The sequence below is a fragment of the Colobus angolensis genome, unplaced genomic scaffold, assembly GCF_000951035.1.
Source record: "Colobus angolensis palliatus isolate OR3802 unplaced genomic scaffold, Cang.pa_1.0 Scaffold158, whole genome shotgun sequence".
In the NCBI taxonomy this organism is placed as follows: Eukaryota; Metazoa; Chordata; class Mammalia; order Primates; family Cercopithecidae; genus Colobus; species Colobus angolensis.
This window is the reverse complement of record NW_012114688.1, coordinates 10,659,406-10,681,670: the sequence shown is the minus strand read 5'-3', so window position 1 is coordinate 10,681,670 and position 22,265 is coordinate 10,659,406. Positions and strand designations below refer to the sequence as shown.

General features: G+C 34.5%; 1 protein-coding gene across 1 annotated transcript in view; it reads right to left on the bottom strand.

Annotated features, from left to right (window-relative positions):
* The window catches only part of MSH4 (mutS homolog 4), a 135,252-nt gene that overhangs the window by 21,667 nt on the left and 91,320 nt on the right, over window positions 1-22,265 (bottom strand). Inside the window, exons 10-17 of the mRNA XM_011936943.1 lie at window positions 17,882-17,946; window positions 16,565-16,734; window positions 15,756-15,892; window positions 14,721-14,824; window positions 13,509-13,633; window positions 11,084-11,284; window positions 7,460-7,578; window positions 6,010-6,138 (exon numbers count right to left, since the gene is read on the bottom strand). Of these exons, the coding sequence (XP_011792333.1) occupies window positions 6,010-6,138; window positions 7,460-7,578; window positions 11,084-11,284; window positions 13,509-13,633; window positions 14,721-14,824; window positions 15,756-15,892; window positions 16,565-16,734; window positions 17,882-17,946 (1,050 nt within the window). The remainder of the gene's footprint in view (window positions 1-6,009; window positions 6,139-7,459; window positions 7,579-11,083; window positions 11,285-13,508; window positions 13,634-14,720; window positions 14,825-15,755; window positions 15,893-16,564; window positions 16,735-17,881; window positions 17,947-22,265) is intronic.

Here is a 22,265-nt window from a genome sequence, read left to right as displayed (position 1 = left end):
AAAAAAAAAAAAAAAAAAAAAAAAAAAAAAAAAAAAAAAGGTAGAGACTATATTCAATAACAATAATGTCCTTAAAAGTTATGTGCCAAACCAATCTATTACAGTAACTTTTTAAACTCTATTTCAGGTTAATTCAATTTAGCAAATAATTATTCAGACCCTATATATTGCAAGGATTGTGCTAGGCACTAAGGATACTGTGTTAGAAAATAATAACTAAATTTAAAAGTAAGTAGCAATATTATATTTTTATTAAATTATTTATACTAGAAAATAATATTGTAAAGTAATACTAAAAGCACTATTTTAAACTATTGTAGAATACTTTGAAAACAGATATTGTATGCTTGAACCTGGGAGGCGGAAGTTGCAGTGAGCTGAGATCATGCCACTGCACTCCAGCCTGGGCAACAAGAGTAAAACTCCATCTAAAAAAAAAAAAAAAAAAAAAAGAAAACAGATACTGTATTAGATGGGGTTCTCCAGAGAAAGAGACCAATAGGATATGTATGTGTGTGTGTGTGTGTGTGTATTGTATGTGTGTAAAGAGATTTATTATAAGGAATTGGCTCATGCAATTATGCAGGCTGGCAAGATCAAATATCTGCAGTCAGCAAGCTGGAGACCCAAGAGAGTTGATGGTATAACTCCAGTCCAAATGCCTGCAAGTTCTAGACTCAGAAAATGTTTCAGTTTGAGTCTGAAGGCAGGAAAGAACCAGTATTTCAGACTGAAGGCAGTCAGTTCTCTCTTATTCTTAGAAGGATCAGTCTTTTTCTTCTATTCAGGCTTTCAATTTATTGGATGGGACCCATCCACCCTAGGGAAGGCAATATGCTTCATTCAGTCTACCAATCTCATCCAGAAACACCCTTACAGATAAACCCAGAATGTTTGACCAAATGTCTGGGCACCCCATGACCTTGCCAAGTTGACACATAAAACTATCCATTACAAATCTACCCTTTGAAAACTTGGCATCCATAGGCATCTCCTTATACCATACTTAATCTACAAATGAAGACAATAATTAGATCACACTTCCCTCTAATATGATACAACTGTCTTCAGTACAACTGAGAAAGCACTAACCCCTTTTCCAGAAAAGGAGGTAATGTCCTTGAGTGATGTTCAGTCTTCTTGATATCTCATAACTTAAATACTATAATGTGAAATTGGCAATACTTAAATAATATGTGAAGACAACACATCTTATGTTACATTATAAGAGAATAAGAGAAGAAAGAAAATATTTGTTTAATATATGTGTATATATACACCAAAACATCACACAAAATAAGGTGGAAATAATCATGACAATTACAGACAGTCCTTATTTCTGTAACTGGTAGTTGGTAATTGTAGTTGGTAATTACAACTACCTTTTCCTTTTACTACCTCTTCTATATTTCCTTTGCCTTCAGCAAGCCCTAGCTAGTCAGAGCTCTTTAACTAGTGGGGTAAATCAAATCTTCATTCCTGAAAGGTCTTGGCCGTTCATAGTCCTGCCCGGATTGGGTTGTAGTTTCCCGCTGACTATTAACACAGAGTGTGACAGAACTGAGACACCCTAAGGAATCTTCTGTATTCCAGACATATTCTTTCTTTATTGCATTGTGCAGTAGTAGTCCAATTTCCCTTTGCTAATCAGGACCAATCACTTCAGCCAGCACAATAACTCCCTTCTTTGCCAGTTGATTTAGAGGCATAAGACAGTCAAAGTGGCTGGGCAAGAGTCTTAACTTCCAGGTCAAAAAGTTATTGCTATGTCTCTTGGTGGAAGCATACTCCTTTTGGAATTAAGACCTCTATGTTAGCAGAGCAAGGTTATAGAAACTGGAAGCAGATATTTAGCCCTTGAGTTACTAGGGGTAATGGTGAGTGATGCTACTTCCATTTCCATTCTTGATTCCTGGACCCATGAATCCTGGCAATGGGAGAAACAGCGTCATATATTGGAAGCTGATTCAAAGCATATACAGCCTTCTGGAAAACCTTTCCCTAGTCCTGAAAGGTACTGCCACTTAGCTGGTGTTGTAATTGAGTCCTTAAAAGACTAGTCCACCAGTCTATCAAACCAACTACTTCAAGATGGTTGTTGAACACAGTCAAAACAGTGAATTCCATGGGCACAGGCCCTTTGCAGCATTGCATTTCCTGTGAAGTAAACTCCTTGGCCAGAAGAAATGCTGTTTGGAATACCATAATGGCAGATAAGATATTCTTTAAGTCCATGGATGTTAGTTTTGGCAGAAGCATTACACATACAGAAGGCAAACTGATGTCCAGAATAAGTGGCTATTCCAATATAAATATAATGGAGGTGGTCCAGTGTAATCAACCTGCTACCAGGGAATGGTGCCATAATGGGGACTCAATGTTGGTTTCTGCTGCCAGCAGACTGGGCACGCAGTAATGTCTACAGCCAGGTCAGTCTTGGTGATTGCAGGCTCCTGTTGCTGATCTCATGCATGAAACCTCAACCTAGAACTTTTATGCTTATTCAGATCAAGTCAGAATTTAGTAGTCCTCCTATCCAATGCCATAGGTCTGTGTAAGTCAGATTATTCTGATAGCTGCTTTAACTCTGCTTCCCATTACAGTAACTTATCCACCTTGTCTTTGGTGGCTGAGTGTCACAACTTGGCCCCTACCACCCTGGGATCCAATTATTCCTATTGCATTTGGGTTTTCCAATTAAGTGCCTGCGATGAAGGCCTTACGGTGGGCCGTAAGGTCTGTCCTATATAGAAGAGTGATAACAGAGTTCTTCAAGGCTGCCAGGGCTCCTCTCACAAATTTATTTCTCATACTCATGGTAAAGGGTATGTTATCTGGACTCTCCCAGGATGGGTAAGTGATCTTAAATTACAAACCCACTCTAACAGTCCAACCTCCCTAACCTTTGAATCCCTTCCTCTACATTAAACCAAGGCAACTCATTCATGATGGGCCACCTTTTGGTCTGTTTTTCAGCCAATCAATCAAACTGTTAGATCCCTTTCTAACTCTTTGAGTTGCAACATTAAATGCATACCTGGCTTAGTAAAACCATATCAATAACTTTGGCCTAATCCAACCCTTATCCCAGAGTCTTAGAATACATTCCCATGCATGTTTCCTAGATTTCTGTCTGTATAAAGTAGAAAATTCAAGTAGTTCTTTCAGAGTGTAATGTACTTCTGTATAGTCACATTTTTACCTCACCTTTAGAGATCTAGTTATAGGTCTAGAAGCAAAGAAATGTGGTGGAAGTGGGTCTTGAGGAGACAGCATTGCTTGGGATGCCATTGCAGTTTCCTCAGGTAATGCTAGGTTAATCCCCTCAGATGGGGTGAAGTGGTTTCTTCTACTGGCAAAGGTGACTCATCAGAATTTAGGGCCTAAATGTCCCCAGCTTCATCAGTGTCTCCCTACACATTCCTATTCCAACTGGTAGTCTCCCATTCCTTCCCAACTAATGCCCTCACTTTAACAGTAGATACCCTATAAAGTTGGGGATTCAACTTGTGTTGCAATTCTGGGACAGGATGAGATTCTGGGTTTGATTTTCAGCTATCTCAACCCTGTGACTATAGGAGATAAAGATTTCCTTCAGGGCACACTTAGGTGCTTTCAAGTCATTTATGCAGCAAGGAGCTGGCAATTTGGTGTTTTTTTGTTATTTAAAATTTTTTAGTTAAAAAGATAAGTAACACACATGCTTCTAAGTTAACACATTAAATAATGAATTAAATAGCAGCAAGGCTAATTAAGTCCTGCTTTTGGAAGCAGTGAGGAGGTGATGCACATTTCCTGGTGTCTACAGCCACTGTCACAGAACTAGCTAGGGAAAGCACAGTTTCTGCTAACCCTGGTGTGCTTCCTTGCCTGCATTCACCTGGGAGAAAAGGCTCAATTTTGAGTAGAGGTTAGTGACCATAAAGAGGCTTTTTTTCCCATCTAAGTTGAGGCTTCTGAACTCAAGTTTTCAGATTCATGCAGCTCTGGGGATACATGGATCCCAGGTTAAGAAACCCTGCCCTTCCTACAGCCCCCCTGCTGTGATCTAGGGACACATGTGATGGCTGGTTCTTCCAGGTAGTGACAGGCAGGCCCTCACCAGGTATGTGATGGGCAGTGCCTGGACGTCCCTCGGGTGGGGGCCTGAGCTAGCAATTTGAATCCTTGAGTTTATCCTTTGCTTTCCCAATTTTGTCTAGTGACACTAGGAGCAACCAGCCAATTTCATTATATTCATTAGTTTGCCAAAAATGCTTAGAAGTATCATATATAAAATCACCTGGATCTCTGCTGCTTACAAGCAGTTGATTAGGAGTATATGATAGTGATATTTTACTTATCACTATTGTCAGATCATATCAGAACCAAGATTTGTATTAGGGTTCTCCAGAGAAAGAGAACCAATAGAGAGGGGGGCAGGGCAGGAGAGAGAGAGAAAGAGAGAGAGAGAGAGACAGAGAGACAGAGAGAGAGAGAGAGTGTGTGTGAAGAGATTCATTATAAGAAACAGGCTCATGTGATTTATGAAGGCTAACAAGTACCAAGGTCTAAAATGGACTAGCTATAGGTCCAGGAGAGTCAATGGCACAACTCCAGTTGTGGTTCCAGACCCAGAAAAAGCCAATGTTTCAGTTTGAGTCTGAAGGTAGTAAAGAAGGCTGCCTTCCATATTGTAGGCAGCCAGGAAGGAGGAGTTTCCTCTTACTCTTTGGAAGGCTTTTTGTTCTATTCAGGCTTGCATTTATTGGATGGGACCCACCCACATTAGGGAGGGCAATCTGCTTTACTCAGTCTACCAATTCTAATCTCATCCAGAAACACCCTCACAGACTTATCCAGAACAATGTTTGACCAAATGTCTGGGCACTCTGTGGCCCAGTCAAACTGACATGTAAAATTAACCATCAGAGGCACTAATTAGCTTTTAATCTTAAGTAAGACATGCACCTTATTTATATGAGAAATTGTAACTGACACATTCAAAATTACAAAGACTAATATTATTTATTAACATTACTTTTGATTTATCACATACCCTTAAGTATGAAATAGGTTTTTCTCATTCTATATAATAAATCATTATGAGCCGGGCATGACAGCTCAGCCTGCAATCACAGTACTTTGAGAGGCTGAAGTGAGTGGATCACTTGAGTCCAGGAATTCAAGACCAGCCTGGGTAACATGGTAAAACCCCTTCACTGCTAAAATACAAAAATTAGCTAAGCGTGGTGGTGCATGGCTATAGTCCCAGCTACTCAGGAGGCTGAGGCAAGAGGATCGCTTGAGCCTGAAAGGTGGAAGTTGCAGTGAGCCAAGATTGTGCCACTGCACTCCAGCATGGGCAACACAGTGAGACCCTATATCAAGAAATAAATAAATAAAATAAAAATAAATAAATCATCATGGACTTTCATTTAAGGTAAATAACTTCATCTTAGGGACATTTTAAGGTATCTTAAATAAGAAAAAGTATTTTTATTTATGTTTTGTTCATATCTGTATATATTGTGAGTGATCATTTAAAAAGATATTTTGTAGATTAATTTAAAAGAGTAAAAATCAATGTGTTACATAGTTGATATGTAAAAAACTACTTTCTTTAAAGGAATAAAATTTTAGGTAGGTAAAATAGATTTTCTGTAAAGTTACCTGAGTTGCCTAGTGCTTTCCTTCCTGTTGTAACATCATAGTCAACATTATTGCACATGGAGACAATTACTGAAAGACCTTCATATTTTGCTACTTAATATGATGAAATTAAAGCCAACTGACTAATTTTGCATTATTTGAATTTCTCAATTTCATCTTTTCCTTATCTATATCATGGCTATCGAACTAATGATTTAGTTTCATTGGAAATGAAGGAACAAAAATATAAATGCTATGATATGTGTTTACTATCTAAATTGTTTTAAAAGCTATTTGTGGGTGTCCGTAAAATTCAATAATAATAAAATAACACATAAAAAAGGACTCAAAATTAATATACTTAAAATAAAAGAATACCTTTAAGCTCAGTAGATATTCACAAACAGCATAACAAATGCCAATACCTTCTTCTGTATTAGTACCTCTGCCAAGTTCATCAATTAATATGAGCGATTTGTCATTAGCATTATGTAGAATATATGCTATCTGAAATATATAATTTTAATATTTATTCATTGTAACCAAACAGCTGTCAATATCACAGGAAAAAATGAGGAGAAATGCAGTCTCTTTATAAGTTCATCTGAAATGTATTTTTATAGAGACATCCTGCTGAGCAGAAAATAATACATTGTTTTCCTTTCTAAAAATCTCATGACTAATAATTCCAGAATAGCTGATGTGTACATACACATATGCATATGTATATGACACAACATAGAGTAAATAACCATTATCTACAATATTGATGCTTTAGATACAGTGAAAAAAAGCAATAAATGAAATGTTTAAGCAAAAAGATGGTCATTTTCTTCTACACAAATGACTAATCAATTACTGCTATAAAAGATCCAAAATCATCTCTCAAAGTTATTTAAGTATTACTCTATATCCTGTAAAGATGAAGTAAAGAAAAATTTAAGAAAAAACACCTAAGTCATGATACTTGGTTTAACAAATCAATTTAAATCCATGACCAATGGAGACCAAGACTTAAATTGACAGAAGTGCTCTTTTCCACTGAAGATTATTAACCTCTTTATCAAAAATAGAATTTTACCTTTATTATATTATGACACAATAGTAACTTTGATGGACATTTTACCTTTCTATGAGACTAAGCTTTCTGAGGGCTAGGACTATTTAAACATATACCTTAAGTGCCTGATATATTGCTACAATCTGTTATAGATATTCAATATACAATAAATAATTATGTAAATTGTGGGACAAATGATAACTTTAATCACCACCTATCTACTTGAAGAAAATTATCCAACTAAACAGTGATCCTAAATTCTTAATACACATATCCCAAGAGTTACACTTAATTCCTTTAGTTCTAAAGGCTACTTGATGTTTGCTCAATCAGAAATAGGTGATACTTTGGTACAGGAAGTTAAATTTCTATAAGAACAAAAAAGAAGATGATTTTTGGAAGCCTTCTAACACAGTAATCTTTTGTTTTAAAACCGAGCCTATGAAGAACAATAAATACTATGCAAAATGGTACTGAACCAGTTATCATTTCCTGAAGCCTTTTACTTATTCCCTATAAAAACATTTAGGCACACTTTTATTACTTAATAACACTAGCTCTTTCTTTTAAAATTGTATTTTCAATAAAACATTGTCTTCTATTTCCACATAAAATAGAAATTAGGAGGCTGTCTCTGACTGCCCTCTGGCTCTTAGAAAAGGGTATAAGCACATTTGCATATTTTAGTATAAAAATATTTTATGTGATAACTGACCATTAGTGAGAGAATTTAATGTTTTTAACATAAGAAAAGTTTTGTTTGGGTACCTCTTTCATTTCTTTCATAAATGTTGATGAATTTGTTTCGATATCATCATCAGTACTGATTCTTGTAAAAATCTGTTTAGTAATTCTAAAGGAAGAATATTCTGCTGGAACATATGATCCTGTAAAATATAAGGTCAAGATAAATTGAAATGTGTTTATAAAATATAAGTACTAATAACATTTTGCACTTCTCAGATTATTTACAAGGATTATATGGTAGAAAGAACACTAGATATGGCCTTAGAAGACATGACCCCAGCCCTATTCCTTATTATACAAGCTTAAACAGCACTTAAACTTTCCCAGTTCTAGCCGGGAGTGGTGGCGGAAAACTGTGGTCCCAGCTACTAGGGAGGCTGAGGCAGGAGAATGGAGTGAACCCGGGAGGCAGAGCTTGCAGTAAGCCGAGATCGCACCACTGCACTCCAGCCTAAGTGACAGAGCGAGACTACATCTCAAAAAACAAAACAAAACAAAACAAAAACAGTTGCCCTACCTACTGTACAAAGTTATCTGGAAGTTCAAATAAGACACTAAATATTCAAGTACATAACAAAGAGACTGTTATAAATTCAATAAAAATTTTAAATAACTTACTTGAATGATAAAGAACATTCAAAATATTAAAATGTGAAGGGAATGCTTATAAAGCTTATGAATATGCCAATTACACTGATCTATTCATTATACATGGTATGCATTGGAACATCACTATGTATCTCTTAAATGTGTGCAATTATTATGTCAAAAATAAAATAAATTTTAAAAAGAAATATGAAAATCTGAAGCAAATGCCTATAAAGCTGAAGTTAATAAAATCATTATAAAAAGATATAAAGAAATATCTGTGATTACAAACATGCAGAAACATTCAGAAGCAAAATAAAAGCAAAACATTTAATAAAAAGAAAAAGAAAGTGAATTTTCACCCACAAGACTGTTTCTGCCCAAGAAGTTATTGAGCTAACTCATCTAAAATATTCGTTTCTTAAAAACAAATAATCTGATTAATGCACCCGTCTCAATATAGAATAAAATCTAAAAGGGATTCTAACATTATAAGAAGATAAAATATACAAGTAGTTGAATGGGAAACGTACCACATATACAGAATTCTGTACAGATAAAATGGTGAAATAGTAGGCACAAAAAAAACAAAGCCAGATTACTCCAAGATTAAAAACAAAAACAAGGATAAAGAATAGGGCTTAACTCTGAGGAACAAGGAGTAGCAAGAAAAGAGACCAAAAGTCAGGCTAATACTAATGAAAATAAAAGTAATAATCATAACAGTAGTAATTGTAATAACTGCACCTATACCATTCGACATACTAGGTCTTTTATATCCACTCTTCCTAATTTTCAAAATAACCCAATAAATTTATTTTTCTCATTTTACAAATGAAAAGTGGAGGCTCAGGACCCAGTGTGAGTATATATATATACTGGGTAGTATATATAAGGTATTTTTATATATATAATATATCTAATGTATATAATATATATTTATATTACATATAGAAGGTATTATATATATACCATATATACACATAGCATATATTATTAAGCGGTATATGTTTGTATTTTCTCTGCTCTCTTAACCTCCATCAAAAAGTTTCTCAGCCTTTCTTATCTAGATTATTACAGAAGCCTCCTGGCTGGTATTTTTGCTTCTAGTCTAGCTCTCATCTATGCACCAGCTAGAATGATCTATGTAAAAATTAAATCTGATCATACCATTCTCTTACTAAATGTCTTCAATAGCTCCCTACAGATTACTGGATAAAGCTCAATCTTCTCAAGTAAATACCTAAAACCCTCCATGACCTAACTACTGCCCATCTCTCCAACTTTATACCTTGCTACTCCTCACAGTTACTCTGCTCTATGAAGCAAAGGAAGTACAAAGCCTCTGGACTACTTTTTTGTAGTTACTTGGGCACATCATAGTATTTTCTTTTCTTCTGAGTTTTAGAACATGCTCTTACCTCTGCCTGGGAAGTCTCCTTCTTTTTCATATTTTCCCCTTAAATCCATAGCATTTTATTTTTATTACCTCAGTCCTTATAAAAATTATTGGAAGTAGGTGTTACCATAGTTTTCATTTGCAGATAGGAAAACCAAGGCTTAATGAGGTTAAGCAATTTGCCTAAGATTACACAGCTAGTAACTCGACAAGCTAGATCTACCTTCCAAGTCTATGGTCCTAACTTCCATGCCTTTCAAGTCCCACTGGTGTCTTACGGTCAGACTATGTGAGATATTATATATGTTTCAGGTGTTTCAGAGGTTTAAGATGGTCAGTGACAAGAGAAGTATCATTATCTTCAAGTATTTGAAGAGCTAATATTGGGAATAAATACTAGATTATTCGGTAGTATATAGAAGAATAAGGATAAATGAGTTGAAATTATAGAAACTGGGTTTCAGTTCAGTGTAATGAATACTCTAATTAAATTAGGGCTGTCCAGCAATTGGACAGCCTGTTTTTTTATAGAACAGAGTTCCTCATAGCTATTCAAATAGAAATATTATGTCTTACATGAAGCAGGTAGTATTCTTATAAGGGGAGGGAAATTAGCTAAAATGTCCTTTTATTTCCAATAAACCTACAAAATCAATAAAATATTTACTCTTCATTAACTCATTCATCTCTGATTGTCCCAGTACTAAGGGTGAATTTATACTGTATCACCAATATTATTATTGCTTTGTTCTCCTTACAAATCATTACATTAGACCGAAGTTTCTCACCCATGACACTACTAGTAACTTGGGCTCAATAAATCTTTCTTATGTGCGTGTGTATAGTGGGGTGAGGAAGGCTGGGGAGCATGGAGAGGGAGAGCTGTTCTGTGCATTGTAGGATGTTTAACAGCATTCCCGGATTCTACACTCCCTTCAGTTGTGACAACCAAAAATGTTTCCAGATATTGCCAAATGCTGGGAGTTGGAAGGTAAGGGATCAAAACCACCCCTGCTTGAGAACCACTTCATTTTGGCCAAGTATCTCATCTCTGATTCATACAGTTCTCAAGGAAATCCAGTTTTCAGAGATAGGAGTTAAACTGTGCATCCATTTTAAGAAATAGGTGACAATGTTGGCTGAGTGACAGCCATTTAGATAAATATATGCACATGTGTATGTATAATATATCAACTGCTATAGCCGAGTTATTGGTACCCCTCAAGTTAAGGGAAATGTTTCTCTGCTCAATATTATATTTAATAATTTTGGAAAAAACTCACATGGATTATTAAAGGCAACAGCTTAACCTACTCATTTCACTTTTTCTCACAAGGTTTGCTTTTGAACCAGAAATAATTGTATGATTCAGTTTAGTAATAATTGATGCAACTTTAATAGTTATAGTAAGAATGGTTCCACTTTTTTAGTATCCCAAAAACATTTCAGTGCAATGCAATTGAAATTGGATGAAGCTTAATAAATATTGAATAGTAAAGTTATACTCGACACAATAGACACACTGTAATATTTTTAGGTAACAGAATCTGCTCCAAACTGTTCTCGGGTTAATTAGGCACATGGACCCAAAAAAATTAGGCACAAAGCATTCTGAAAAGAGTGACAAACTGGTCATTATAAATAAAGCCATAACTTACCAATCTGGGCCATTATCTGACAAAGAGCAATCTGTTTTAAATATGTGGATTTTCCACTCATGTTTGGTCCAGTTATGATCAAAAAATTACTCCCTTCTGTAATATAGGTATTGTTGGCAATAGGTTTTTCCGCAGATATTTTTTCAAGAATAGGATGCCGTCCCTGTTTGATTGCTAAAGTATCAGTAAATTCAGGTCGAACTTAAGAAAAAAAAATAGAATGGTTTTTAAAGATTAATATATTTGTGTCTAAAGATTTTGTAGTGTGTATGTACTCTCTGTATCTTAGTGATTTTCACACTGATCAATTTGGAATAATAACATTAAGGTATTATATTATCCCAAATCCCCACCCAAATTCTTCTAAATTATAATAGACACACTCTAATCACTATCACAACTTTTATTCACTTCTACAGAACTCTAGAATTTAGTTCTTTACCATTGTTGAGCTCCAAAATAGTTTATAAAATTTTCAGCTTTGTGTAAATTAAAAAGAACCAAGTAGACCATGCATGGTGGCTCATGCTGGTAATCCCAGCACTTTGTGAGGTCGAGGAGGGCAGACTGCTTGATTGCTTGAGCTCAGGATTTCAAGACTAGCCTAGGCAACATGGTCAAACCCTATCTCTACAAAATATATATATTAGCCAGGCGTGATGGCTCATGCCTGTAGTCCCAGCTACTTGTGGGGCTGAGATAGGAGGATCTCTTGAGCCTGGGAGGTGAAGACTGCAGTGAGCTGATACTGTGCCACTGCACTCCAGCCTAGGTGACAAAGTGAGTCCCTGTCTCAAAAAAAATAAAAATAAAAATAAAAAAGAACCAAGTACTCATTGATTGTACTTTAAAAATCATAATTTGTTACTGGTACTATAGAGTCGCACATTTACTTACTCTATCTTAAACACTACTTCCCTACTTTAAATAATATTTCAAATTTGGCACACTTAGCATTTATTTATGTATTTATTAGAGACAGGGTCTTGGTCTGTCACCCAGGCTGGAAAGCGGTGGCAAAATCATAGTTTATTGCAGCCTCAAACTCCTGAGTTCAAGCCATCCTCCTGCCTCAGCCTCCCAAGTAGCTGGGAGTACAGGCACCTGCCACAACTTCTCACCATTTTTTTTTAAGAGATGAGGTCTTGCTATGTTGCCCAGACTGGTTTCAAATACCTAGCTTATAAGTTGAGGTAAGATTATAGAATAAAATCAAATATAAAAATAATTATTTATAAGACCATGTAGAAATGTTGTATAAAAGGAAATTTCAGAGAATAGAGAAGATCAACACAAATAATTTGTTAATTTATAGAAACAAATAAGGATCAGGTCTCTATGGATACCACCTGAGGTGAGGCGAGGAGGAAGAGGGTGAAAGGATATGTGAAAACCAAAATGTTACATACCTTTATCTCAAATGCATAGATAAACTTGAAAACATTCATCATAAAAGTGAGGTTAGAAAAAAAATTTTAAGTATTTTCAAAAATTCATTCTTTATAGATATGGAGTTTCAGAATGATCCTTCTCAAACTAAAATGAAGCAATACTAAATCTCTTAATAGTTTTAAAAAAAACTACCATTGGAATATCTGACCCCTAAAGTACAGTTTTGACCCAAAGGAGACATAAAAGTTTGAAAAGTTTTGGCCTATAAAATATCAATAGAAAAAGTTAATATTTCCATAAGAAATATGAAAAAATATTAAGATACTTCCCATAAAAGTAAATTAACATAACATTTTATGAATTTTACTGCTGATTTACATTAGAAATTTCAATGTTTTTAATGTAATGAAGCCTACAACTATTCAACCATAATTATCACATACTAGTCCAGTAAATTTGCATACTGGAGTATGGTTATTACTGGTAAGTTAGATAAGAAATGTCAAAGCACTAACTTGAAGTATTCATTTAACATGAGAAAATTACTTAACATTTATATTCATGGGCTTTGTGTAGATTTGGGATATAAAAATAAATTACATAATTCCTAATTTTGGTATGTTCACATCTAAGGAGCCAGTGGATTAAAATGCTCACTCTGGAGATGCATTTCTCTCTATTAATATTTATCACACTGCTTCTAATAAGTATTCAGATTTGAACTTTATAAATTTAGATCATTGTCATTTTTACCAAGGAGACAGCTCTTGCAGTCTTTCTTCTTCGGGGAATCTTTAGTTTCTTGCAATTTTTATTTTTTGGTTTGCCAATTTTTGAGAGAATAATTTTTTACTTCAAAAAAAAATTTTAAGGGTAATCTCACTTTCTTTATTTTGTGTCTTTGTCTAGGACCAGAGGCAAGAGATTGTATTTCAAGTTAAAAATTTTAAATGTCATAACTATTATATCAAATTGTTTGAATGGAATATAAATTTAAGTATGCAATATGTTTATTCCAAAGAAAGCAACTTACCATAGTCAGAAAGAGTGCAGGCATGAGCAAATGACAGTAGCATATCCAGCATTGACACAGTGTCAGATAGTTTATATAAGCAATGAATATGTTCATAAATCTCACTAAGCAGTTTGCACACTATCCTGAAAACACATGTTTGGTAAGACATGTAATAATGTTTTGTCAAAAGGGACATACATTGTAAGTGTAAAATAATATTAAATTCACTGCCTGAAGTAAAATAATATTCACACCTGAGTTATACACTATAGATAAAGCCTATTGTTCAACTGTCTCATTTTAGAGATGAGGAAATTGAAGTTTTTGCTCAAGATCACAGCTACTTAGTGGCAAAGAATCTATCTTCTGGTGTATTAACATCACATTTTTGAAATAATTGTTTTTATATGATATTCATAAAATAAGTTTTTATTATTAAAATATTTGATATAGGTCAAATCAAGCCCTCATACTTGGAAAGATCTCATTTGCTAATCACTTTATGAATTTGCAAATGTTAAGTTCAACACAAAAGTTATATGCATTTTTTCTCTCACCCATTTTTTCTTTCTCTTTCGCACTTGTTCTCTCACTCACACACGTGCACACAGACACAATATCTGAATAATATAATTATTTAAATTTTTATAAGGCAGAGTTATACTGTGATACAGTGCAAAAAGTTTTTCTCTTGTAAAGATAAATATGTACCCAAAACTTACTATATATTAAAATGTTTGTGGTACATGCCTTGAAATTGTCTTGAAAGCCCAACTTTTCTCTTTATTACCTCAGCCTAATAAGTGTTCTAAATCTTCTACTTCTTCTTTCTGGCTATATTGCTATTTCATGACCAGCAAAAGAACTGACACTATTGTGATATTGCTATTCAATTATTACTGTCAAGGTATAAGAAGCTGAGGAATTACAGATCATAGAAAAAGAATAAACTGAATGAAGCCCAGGTAAGCCCATGATGTGCCAAGTTCTACATCATGGTAGAATGCATATTACAGAAATATCAATTATAATAGTATTTGTTTGCAATTAGATCTTCCCCGAAGCTTCTGTGAGGCTCAGTGATTCTAATCACAAAGACAGACTTCCTTTGCTAACATACTTCATTCTACAATTGTCTGTAATTAGATAACAATTAAATTAATACAATTGTAACAGTTTCTCAAATTAAACCAATTTAATTCAATATTCAAATATTTCAAATGCTCTTACATATAAGTCATGTGATAGATTTCTCTCAAAGATTCTTGGCATCTTTCATTCATTTTAATTAAATCTGCTGATGTAAAGCTATAAGAATTTTTCACTTTAGAAATCTGCTGGGAGATTAAAAAACAAATGTCAAGATAAGTGCACACTACTGTGAAATATAACACAAGATTTTAAAGAACAGACATATGGGTATTTAAGTTAATCATTTTAGTCTTTGAGATACGGCATCGCAAAGACAGTTCTAAATAACATTTGTGAAACATAAAAGGAAGATCATTTCAAAGGATAAAGCCAAATTTTTTTAACCCATACATTCATTTTTTTAAAGCAGGATATTTTGACCTAGTTCATCTGGGATGACTATTCTGATAGGTCTTAAAATGTTAAAAACACTACATCTTATTACCAAGTAACATGCATGATGGACATCAGAGATCCTCACTCCATCTCTGACCCCTGTTGCAGCTCTTGTCCTATATCTGAACCTCAACTGAAATCTCTCGTCTTACTCAAGCTCTAAAAGCCTGAAAGCTAAATGGTTTGTTCTTATTAAAAAGTACCCCCAGGAAGCAGACAGAACAAAGATTAGAGTGGGTTAGACTTTCCCAAACTGGTATATTGTAAAGGAGCTATATAGGAAAAAATATTCCTGTGGTACAAAGGTTTGGAAATACTAGATTTTTTAAAATTTAAGTAGATTTCTTTACTTCAGGACTTTTTAAACCTTTAACAGGCAAATGGTGTGGTATTTTCCTAATTTCTTTTTTCATAAACAGCTTTTGGATGTTCTTTCTTCATTTTCCTTTTTTTCTTACACCAAGCTCCCAGAACTGTGGAAAACACTGAGTTTGATATTTCTGCAAAAGTTTATAAATCACTCTTAGATTAGTATATTAGTTAGGTGGGTGGGTAGGAATAGGAGAAGATATCGAACATTCAGAAATTTGGCTTGTAAAACTCAAGAAGTCCCCAAAATACGTAGATGTAATTCTATAAAATCAGCAACAATAATTTCCTAACCACTCTAAAATGAACCTTAATAAATTCTGAAGGAAGTTGATCACTAGGTAGGGCTAAACAATCTGTAGTCATCTGGATGAAAAATCCTCGAGCAGAGCTAAAACTTGTCCTTAAAGGAAGACTATATTTTTCTCCAAGTTGTGATATCATTCCTGGTGACCAGAAACAAGAAAAACAAAAACAAAACAAAATAAATAAATTTTAATGAGAAAATCACTCTGTTTTAAAGTCATATGGTTTTTAAATTCTTATTGGTTTATACATAAATAGGAGGTCTTGTTGCTCTTTCAAATTCTAATAATTTTTTTTTTTTTTTTGAGACAGGATCTCACTCTGTCGCCCAGCCTGAGCACAGTGGCACAATCATAACTTACTGCAATCTCAATCTCCTGGGCTCAAGTGATCCTCCTACCTCAACCTCCTGAGTAGCTAGGACGACAGGCATACATCACCACGCCTGGCAAATTTTTTCAGTTTTTGTAGAGACAACGTTTTGTCTCTACAAAAGACTAGCTATATTGCCAAGGCTAGTCTCAAACTCCTGGACTCAAGCTATCAGCCCTCCTTGGCCTCCCAAAGTGCTGGGATTACAGGCTTGAGCTACTACACCTGTCAATGGAAGGTTTTCAAAAGGAGTTTAGTATGAAGGCTACCATATATGCTGTTTCCTTAAATGGCACTACATGCTCAACTTATATTTTGGTAACAAAAAATAAATTTAAAATATGTACGGCTAGTCATCAGCAGCAAAAAAGGACAGCATGTCCTGGAAAGGCTGTTTCATCCCTACAAAACAGAAAAACATTATCAAATAAATAAACTACCTGCTATGTCATCTACAATCTCTGTGTATGTTCTTCTTGCTATGTCAAGAAATTCATTTATGTTAGACCTCACTGCATAGCACTTCTGAGTCCTCATGTTCAGGCATCCTTTCATGTATCTTGCATCATCATTAATTACTGTTTTAATCTTTTCAAGTATGATTCCAAACCTAATATTAAGGCCAAAATAAGAACATTATAGACAATAAGTCAAAGAGTTATTTTAATTTATAATTTGAATCACAGTTGATGATAGCAAATTTTTGTTGAAAGTGATTTTGAAATAACTAATTAAGCAACAAATATTTAAATTTGCTTAAGTTAGAGCTGTGACTATTTCATATTTAAACTGTTTCATCAGTCAGTACTAGTCTAAAACAGCATCAGGACCCCAAGAACAATTCTACGTCTGCTAATAGAGCTCACAAATTACATATACTGATGTGCCTGTGGGTACAAAATATATCTCTAAAGAACTGTTATAAAAATTCTAGCTTCATGCTCATTCATTCAATAAACATTAACTTACACCATGTATCAAGCACTTCGCTAGGTGAAGAGATTCAGAGAAGAATAACATATGATCCCTGCCTTCAGTAGAGGCAATGGTCACTAAACACATATGTAGACAGCGTTAACAGGAACCTCACAATTATCAGTAAAGTACAGTGATTATGCAAACCAGAAATCTGGTAACATATATTTTCCTTAACTTTTTCTTCATTCCATTCTATATTTTATTTGTAACTAAGCCAGTTTTATTATTAACTTCAATGTGTGACCTCACACAGGGTATATTTCTTCAATTAATAGAAGAATAGTTCTTAGGTATCACAAATCTTTTAAGTTCAGAATCAAGGTCTGGACTGAACCAGCAGTTCTTCAGTCCACAACTACTGCTAATAATTTAATAGTGTTAAAATTAAACGGCATTTAGATTGTATTCAATATTTATATCTATTATTTTTTGTTACATTAGACCCTTCATGATTTAACAAAATGAAGAAATATATTTTTATTATTTGCAAGTCTTTCCATGAGAATGGCTTTAAAAAGAAATATTAAAATTGTGCATGGATTTCAAGTTCTCATGCTATTCTAATTGTCCTTTAACACAAATAATCAATGTGTTGTTACCCTATTTATTGTACTGATAACATGAAATGTACAATTAGAATTTTGATGAATAGGTTAAAGATTCTGTTAACCAAAACTCAAGTAATTGTTCCATAGAATACAACTAGAGTATTTAAAATCAGTTATGATCAGGAAGAAGAGAATAATCTTATTTTTTAATAACAGTTGAGTGACAAAGACCTCTTGTCTTCCAAGGAACCATAGTAAGCTCTTAATAAAGGTGTGTTACAGTTCTTCATAGCAATCTAGTAAAGAATAAAATAAAAAAGTTAAGGATAATCAATTACAAGATCATTCAAACATATTATTTTACATTTAATACTTTATAGTTTACCAAGTACTTTCTTCATTTCCTCATTTATATCCTCATAAAATATATTTTTAACTATATAACTGAGGATAGACAGTATCTTTCCCTTTTTCCAGATAAAGAGTACATGACTAATAAGTGCCATCCACTGCTTATTATACTTTTTATTTTTCTTGCCTCCCTACTAATTGTTAACACCCGGCTACTTATAGATATAGGTATTTAAACAACTACTGTTGTACATTTAGAGTACTCTACATATAATTTCAAAATTTAGGTTAGATATACATTAAACCAAAAAAATGCTTTGTATATTCATAAATAGAGTAATTTCTCAATTCTTGTATAGTAAAAATAGGAATTTTATTTTGCTTAATGAAAACTATGAGGGGTCACTAACTAAATAAACAGAAAAGAAGAGGGGAAAGTATATTTAGCTTGACCATTACCTCCGTTTTTAGTTTGATATGAAGCAATGGTAATAACTTTTTTTGCTTATGAACAGAAAATAATATGCACAGACAGATAACTAAAAAATTCACCAAAACTGAAAGAAAAAAATTAAATCTACTATCATTTCAAAGACAAACATTCTAAATATTACAGTATATTTCCTGCCAGTATCTAAAATAAATAATTTTATATCATTGTATGCTCCTTCCCCAACCCGACTTAATCCAGGTTGAGTATTTCTTACCCAAAATGCTTAGGATCAGAAGTTTCAGATTCTGGATTTTTTTCAGATTTTGGAATATTTGCATATGTACACAATGAGATATCTTGGAGATTAAACCTGAGTCTAAACATGAAAATCATTTATGTTTCATGTACACCTTATACACATAGCCTGAGGTAATTTTATACAACACTTTAAATAATTTTGTGCATAAAATTCTGTGTACATGGAACCACCAGAAAGCAAATGTGTCACTATTTCAGTCACTTATTTGTGATTGTTTGGCATCACTATCATTCCCAACTCTGAATTTATATGCCACCAATAAGCAATCATTTTTTAACATTTATTTACCCATAAGTACTTAACAGTAAAAAAAAAAAAAAAAATGACATACCATTAATACAGTGAAAAAATGTGTTCAGGGTAACAGCACGGTAGCACCCCCAGAGTACCTGCATTAGCTCTTAAACGACAGCAACAACTAACAATTTTCAGTATCCACCTATGATGCTATATTTTGATTAAGAGGTTACAGTAAGCTGTATTTTATTTTTCTAAGTGAGATTAAACATCAGAAACAGTTAACGGACCAGGAAGTGGGTATTCTAAGGATATGGAGGCATTTTGCTGGCCAGCTTTTAAAAATGTTTCTTCTAGAGTCATCTGCTTCATTAATAATGGTTTTTGTCATAGAAATTTCTCTTTGATTTTATAACTGACATGATTTCTTGTTCTGTTATGAATGTGTGCTGTTCCATTCTTATACGGTAAAAATAGGAATTTTATTTTGCTTAATAAAAACTGTAGATTTTCAATAAGCCCATCACACATTTTTACCATATCTATAGGCATTTTTTCTGCAGTGTTACAACATCATCTTCATCATCATTACTGTCATGATCACCTTGAATCAGAACCATTTTGTCTATTTCATCATCTGTTGATTAATGAACAGCTGGAGCCTCATTATTGATGTTAAAAATGTCAATTGGCCTGGCACCATGGCTCAAACCTGTAATCCCACCACTTTGGGGGCCAAGGTGGACAAATTGCTTGAGCTCAGGAGTTCAATATCAGCCTGGCCCACATGGCAAAACCCCATCTTTACCAAAAATACAAAGAATTAGCTGGGCATGGTGGTGCATGCCTGTGGTCCCAACCACTCAGGAGGCTGAGGTGAGAGGATGGCTTGAGTTTGGGAGGCAAACGTTGCAGTGAGCTGAGATTGCACCACTGCTCTCCAGCCTGGGTGACAGAGTGAGACCCCATCTCAAATAATAAATAAATAAATAAATACAAACTTCAACACCCACTTCTTCCAGCTTACTGACAGACTCTGGAAGTATACATTTTGCATATTTTGGGAGGTCAGACATAATTTTTTCTCACTTGACATATGGAATCTTACAAAGTCACCACTTTGTTTTATCATCATCATTGAACAGTATCACAGGCCAGAGGTTGTGCCAGGCATGTACAACCATGTCTTTAGTAACTATGTTGCAAGCACTGGCAACAGCATATATGGCATTCTTCATACTAAGCTCCTTTTGAAAACCTTCCATCATCAGGTGTGGGGGCTCACACCTGTAATCCCAGTGACTCAGAAGGATGAGGCAGGTGGATTGCTTGAGGCCAGGAGTTCAAGACCAGCCTAGGCAACATAGCAAGACCCCTGCCTATAAAAAAAGTTTTTAATTAGCTGGGTATAGTGACATATGCCTGTACTCCCAGCTGCTCAGGAAAAGTGGGAGGATTACTTGAACCCAGAAGTTCAAGGGTGCAGTGTGCCATGATTGTGCCACTGTACTCCAGCCTGGGCACAGAGCAAGACTGCAACTGTAAAAAAAACTTCCACATCTATGCTTCTGTTCACTGCTGCTAGCACGTTGTTCAAGAAAGTGTTTTTAAATTTACAAGAATAAAACAAACAACTTCATTAAAAAGTAAGCAAAGGACATGAACAGACACTTTTCTAAAGACATACATCTGGACAACAAACATATGAAAATAAAGCTCAATATCACTGATCATTAGAGAAATGTGAATCAAAGCCACAATGAGATACCATATCACACCAGTCAGAATGGCTATTACTAAAAAGTCAAAAAACAAGAGATACTGGTGAGCTTGTAGAGAAAGAAGAACATTTATACACTGTTGGTGTATGAATGTAAATTAGCTCAACCATTGTGGAAAGCAGTGTGGCAATTCCTCAAAGAACTGAAAACAGAGATACCATTCGACCCAGCAATCCCATTACTGGGTATATATGCAGAGGAATATAAATCGTTTTACCATAAAGACAAATGCACATGAATGTTCACTGCAGCACTGTTCACAATACAGCAAAGACATGGAATCAACCAAATACCCGTGAGTGGCAGATTGGATAAAGAAAACGTGGTATATATACATCATGGAATACTATGCAGCTATATATATATATATATATATAAAAAACACATATCTTTTTCAGGGACATGGATGGAGTTGGAGGCCATTATCCTTAGCTAATTAACACACGAACGGAAAATCAAATACTGCATGTTTTCACTTAAAAGTGGGAGTTAAATGATGAGAACTCATGGGCACAAAGATAGGAACAACAGATAATGGCGTTTGCTTGAGGGTGAAGGGTGAGAGGAGGAAGGGGAGCAGAAAAAGTAACTATTGGGTACTAGGCTTAGTACCTTGGTGGTGAAATAATCTGTACAACAAACCCCCAAGACACAAGTTTACCCACATAACAAACATGCACATGTACCCCCAAAACTAAAATAAAAATTAAAAATATTTTAAAAAGTGTTTTTATATTTACTCTCCATTGATCTAAGGATACTCTCATCACAGTCACATGGCTGAAATAATGAAGTCACATTAGTTTATATGGCATAAACATTATTTTTGATGAAAATTGAAGCTGGAGGATTAACAGAAGAGTTGTCAAGGAATAACAGGATATTTCAATCATCATCCAATCCGGATTCCCTGCAGTGAGCATGAGCTGCTGATGTAAAATGTTTGTGAGACCAATTGGGAAAAAAAAAAAAAAAATGTTCCTGGTGATTCAGGCCTCTTTGTTAGCGTAATAATGAACGGGTAAGAAATTCACTCCTTGAAAACTGAGGACACAAGGTTTTATCTATGACAGCACATCTACACTTACGTGTGCCTGCTGCACTAGCACAAGCCCAGAATAGTTGTTTTCTGTCCTTGGTATCCTTAATTCCCACAGGGGCTGCTTCATTACCTGTAGTCAGTGTCTTTCTGAGGCAATAATGCCAAACTAATGATGTTTAATCAGCATTATCAATTTGTTCTGGCATCAGATTTTCATCAGCAATGCCCTTGGCAAACTCATCAATGAATTTCTCCAATGCTTCATGATCAGCAGATGCTCAATTACTATAAATCTTAAAAAATTTAATGTCATTTTCTTCTTAAATTTCTGCAACCAGCCTGTTAAATATTGACAGTTCCTTTCAATTTTCATTTCATTGTGATACATCTTCACTTGTTTCATGATCAGTATACCATTAAGTGACATGTGTTCACTGTGAGGCAGATGGACC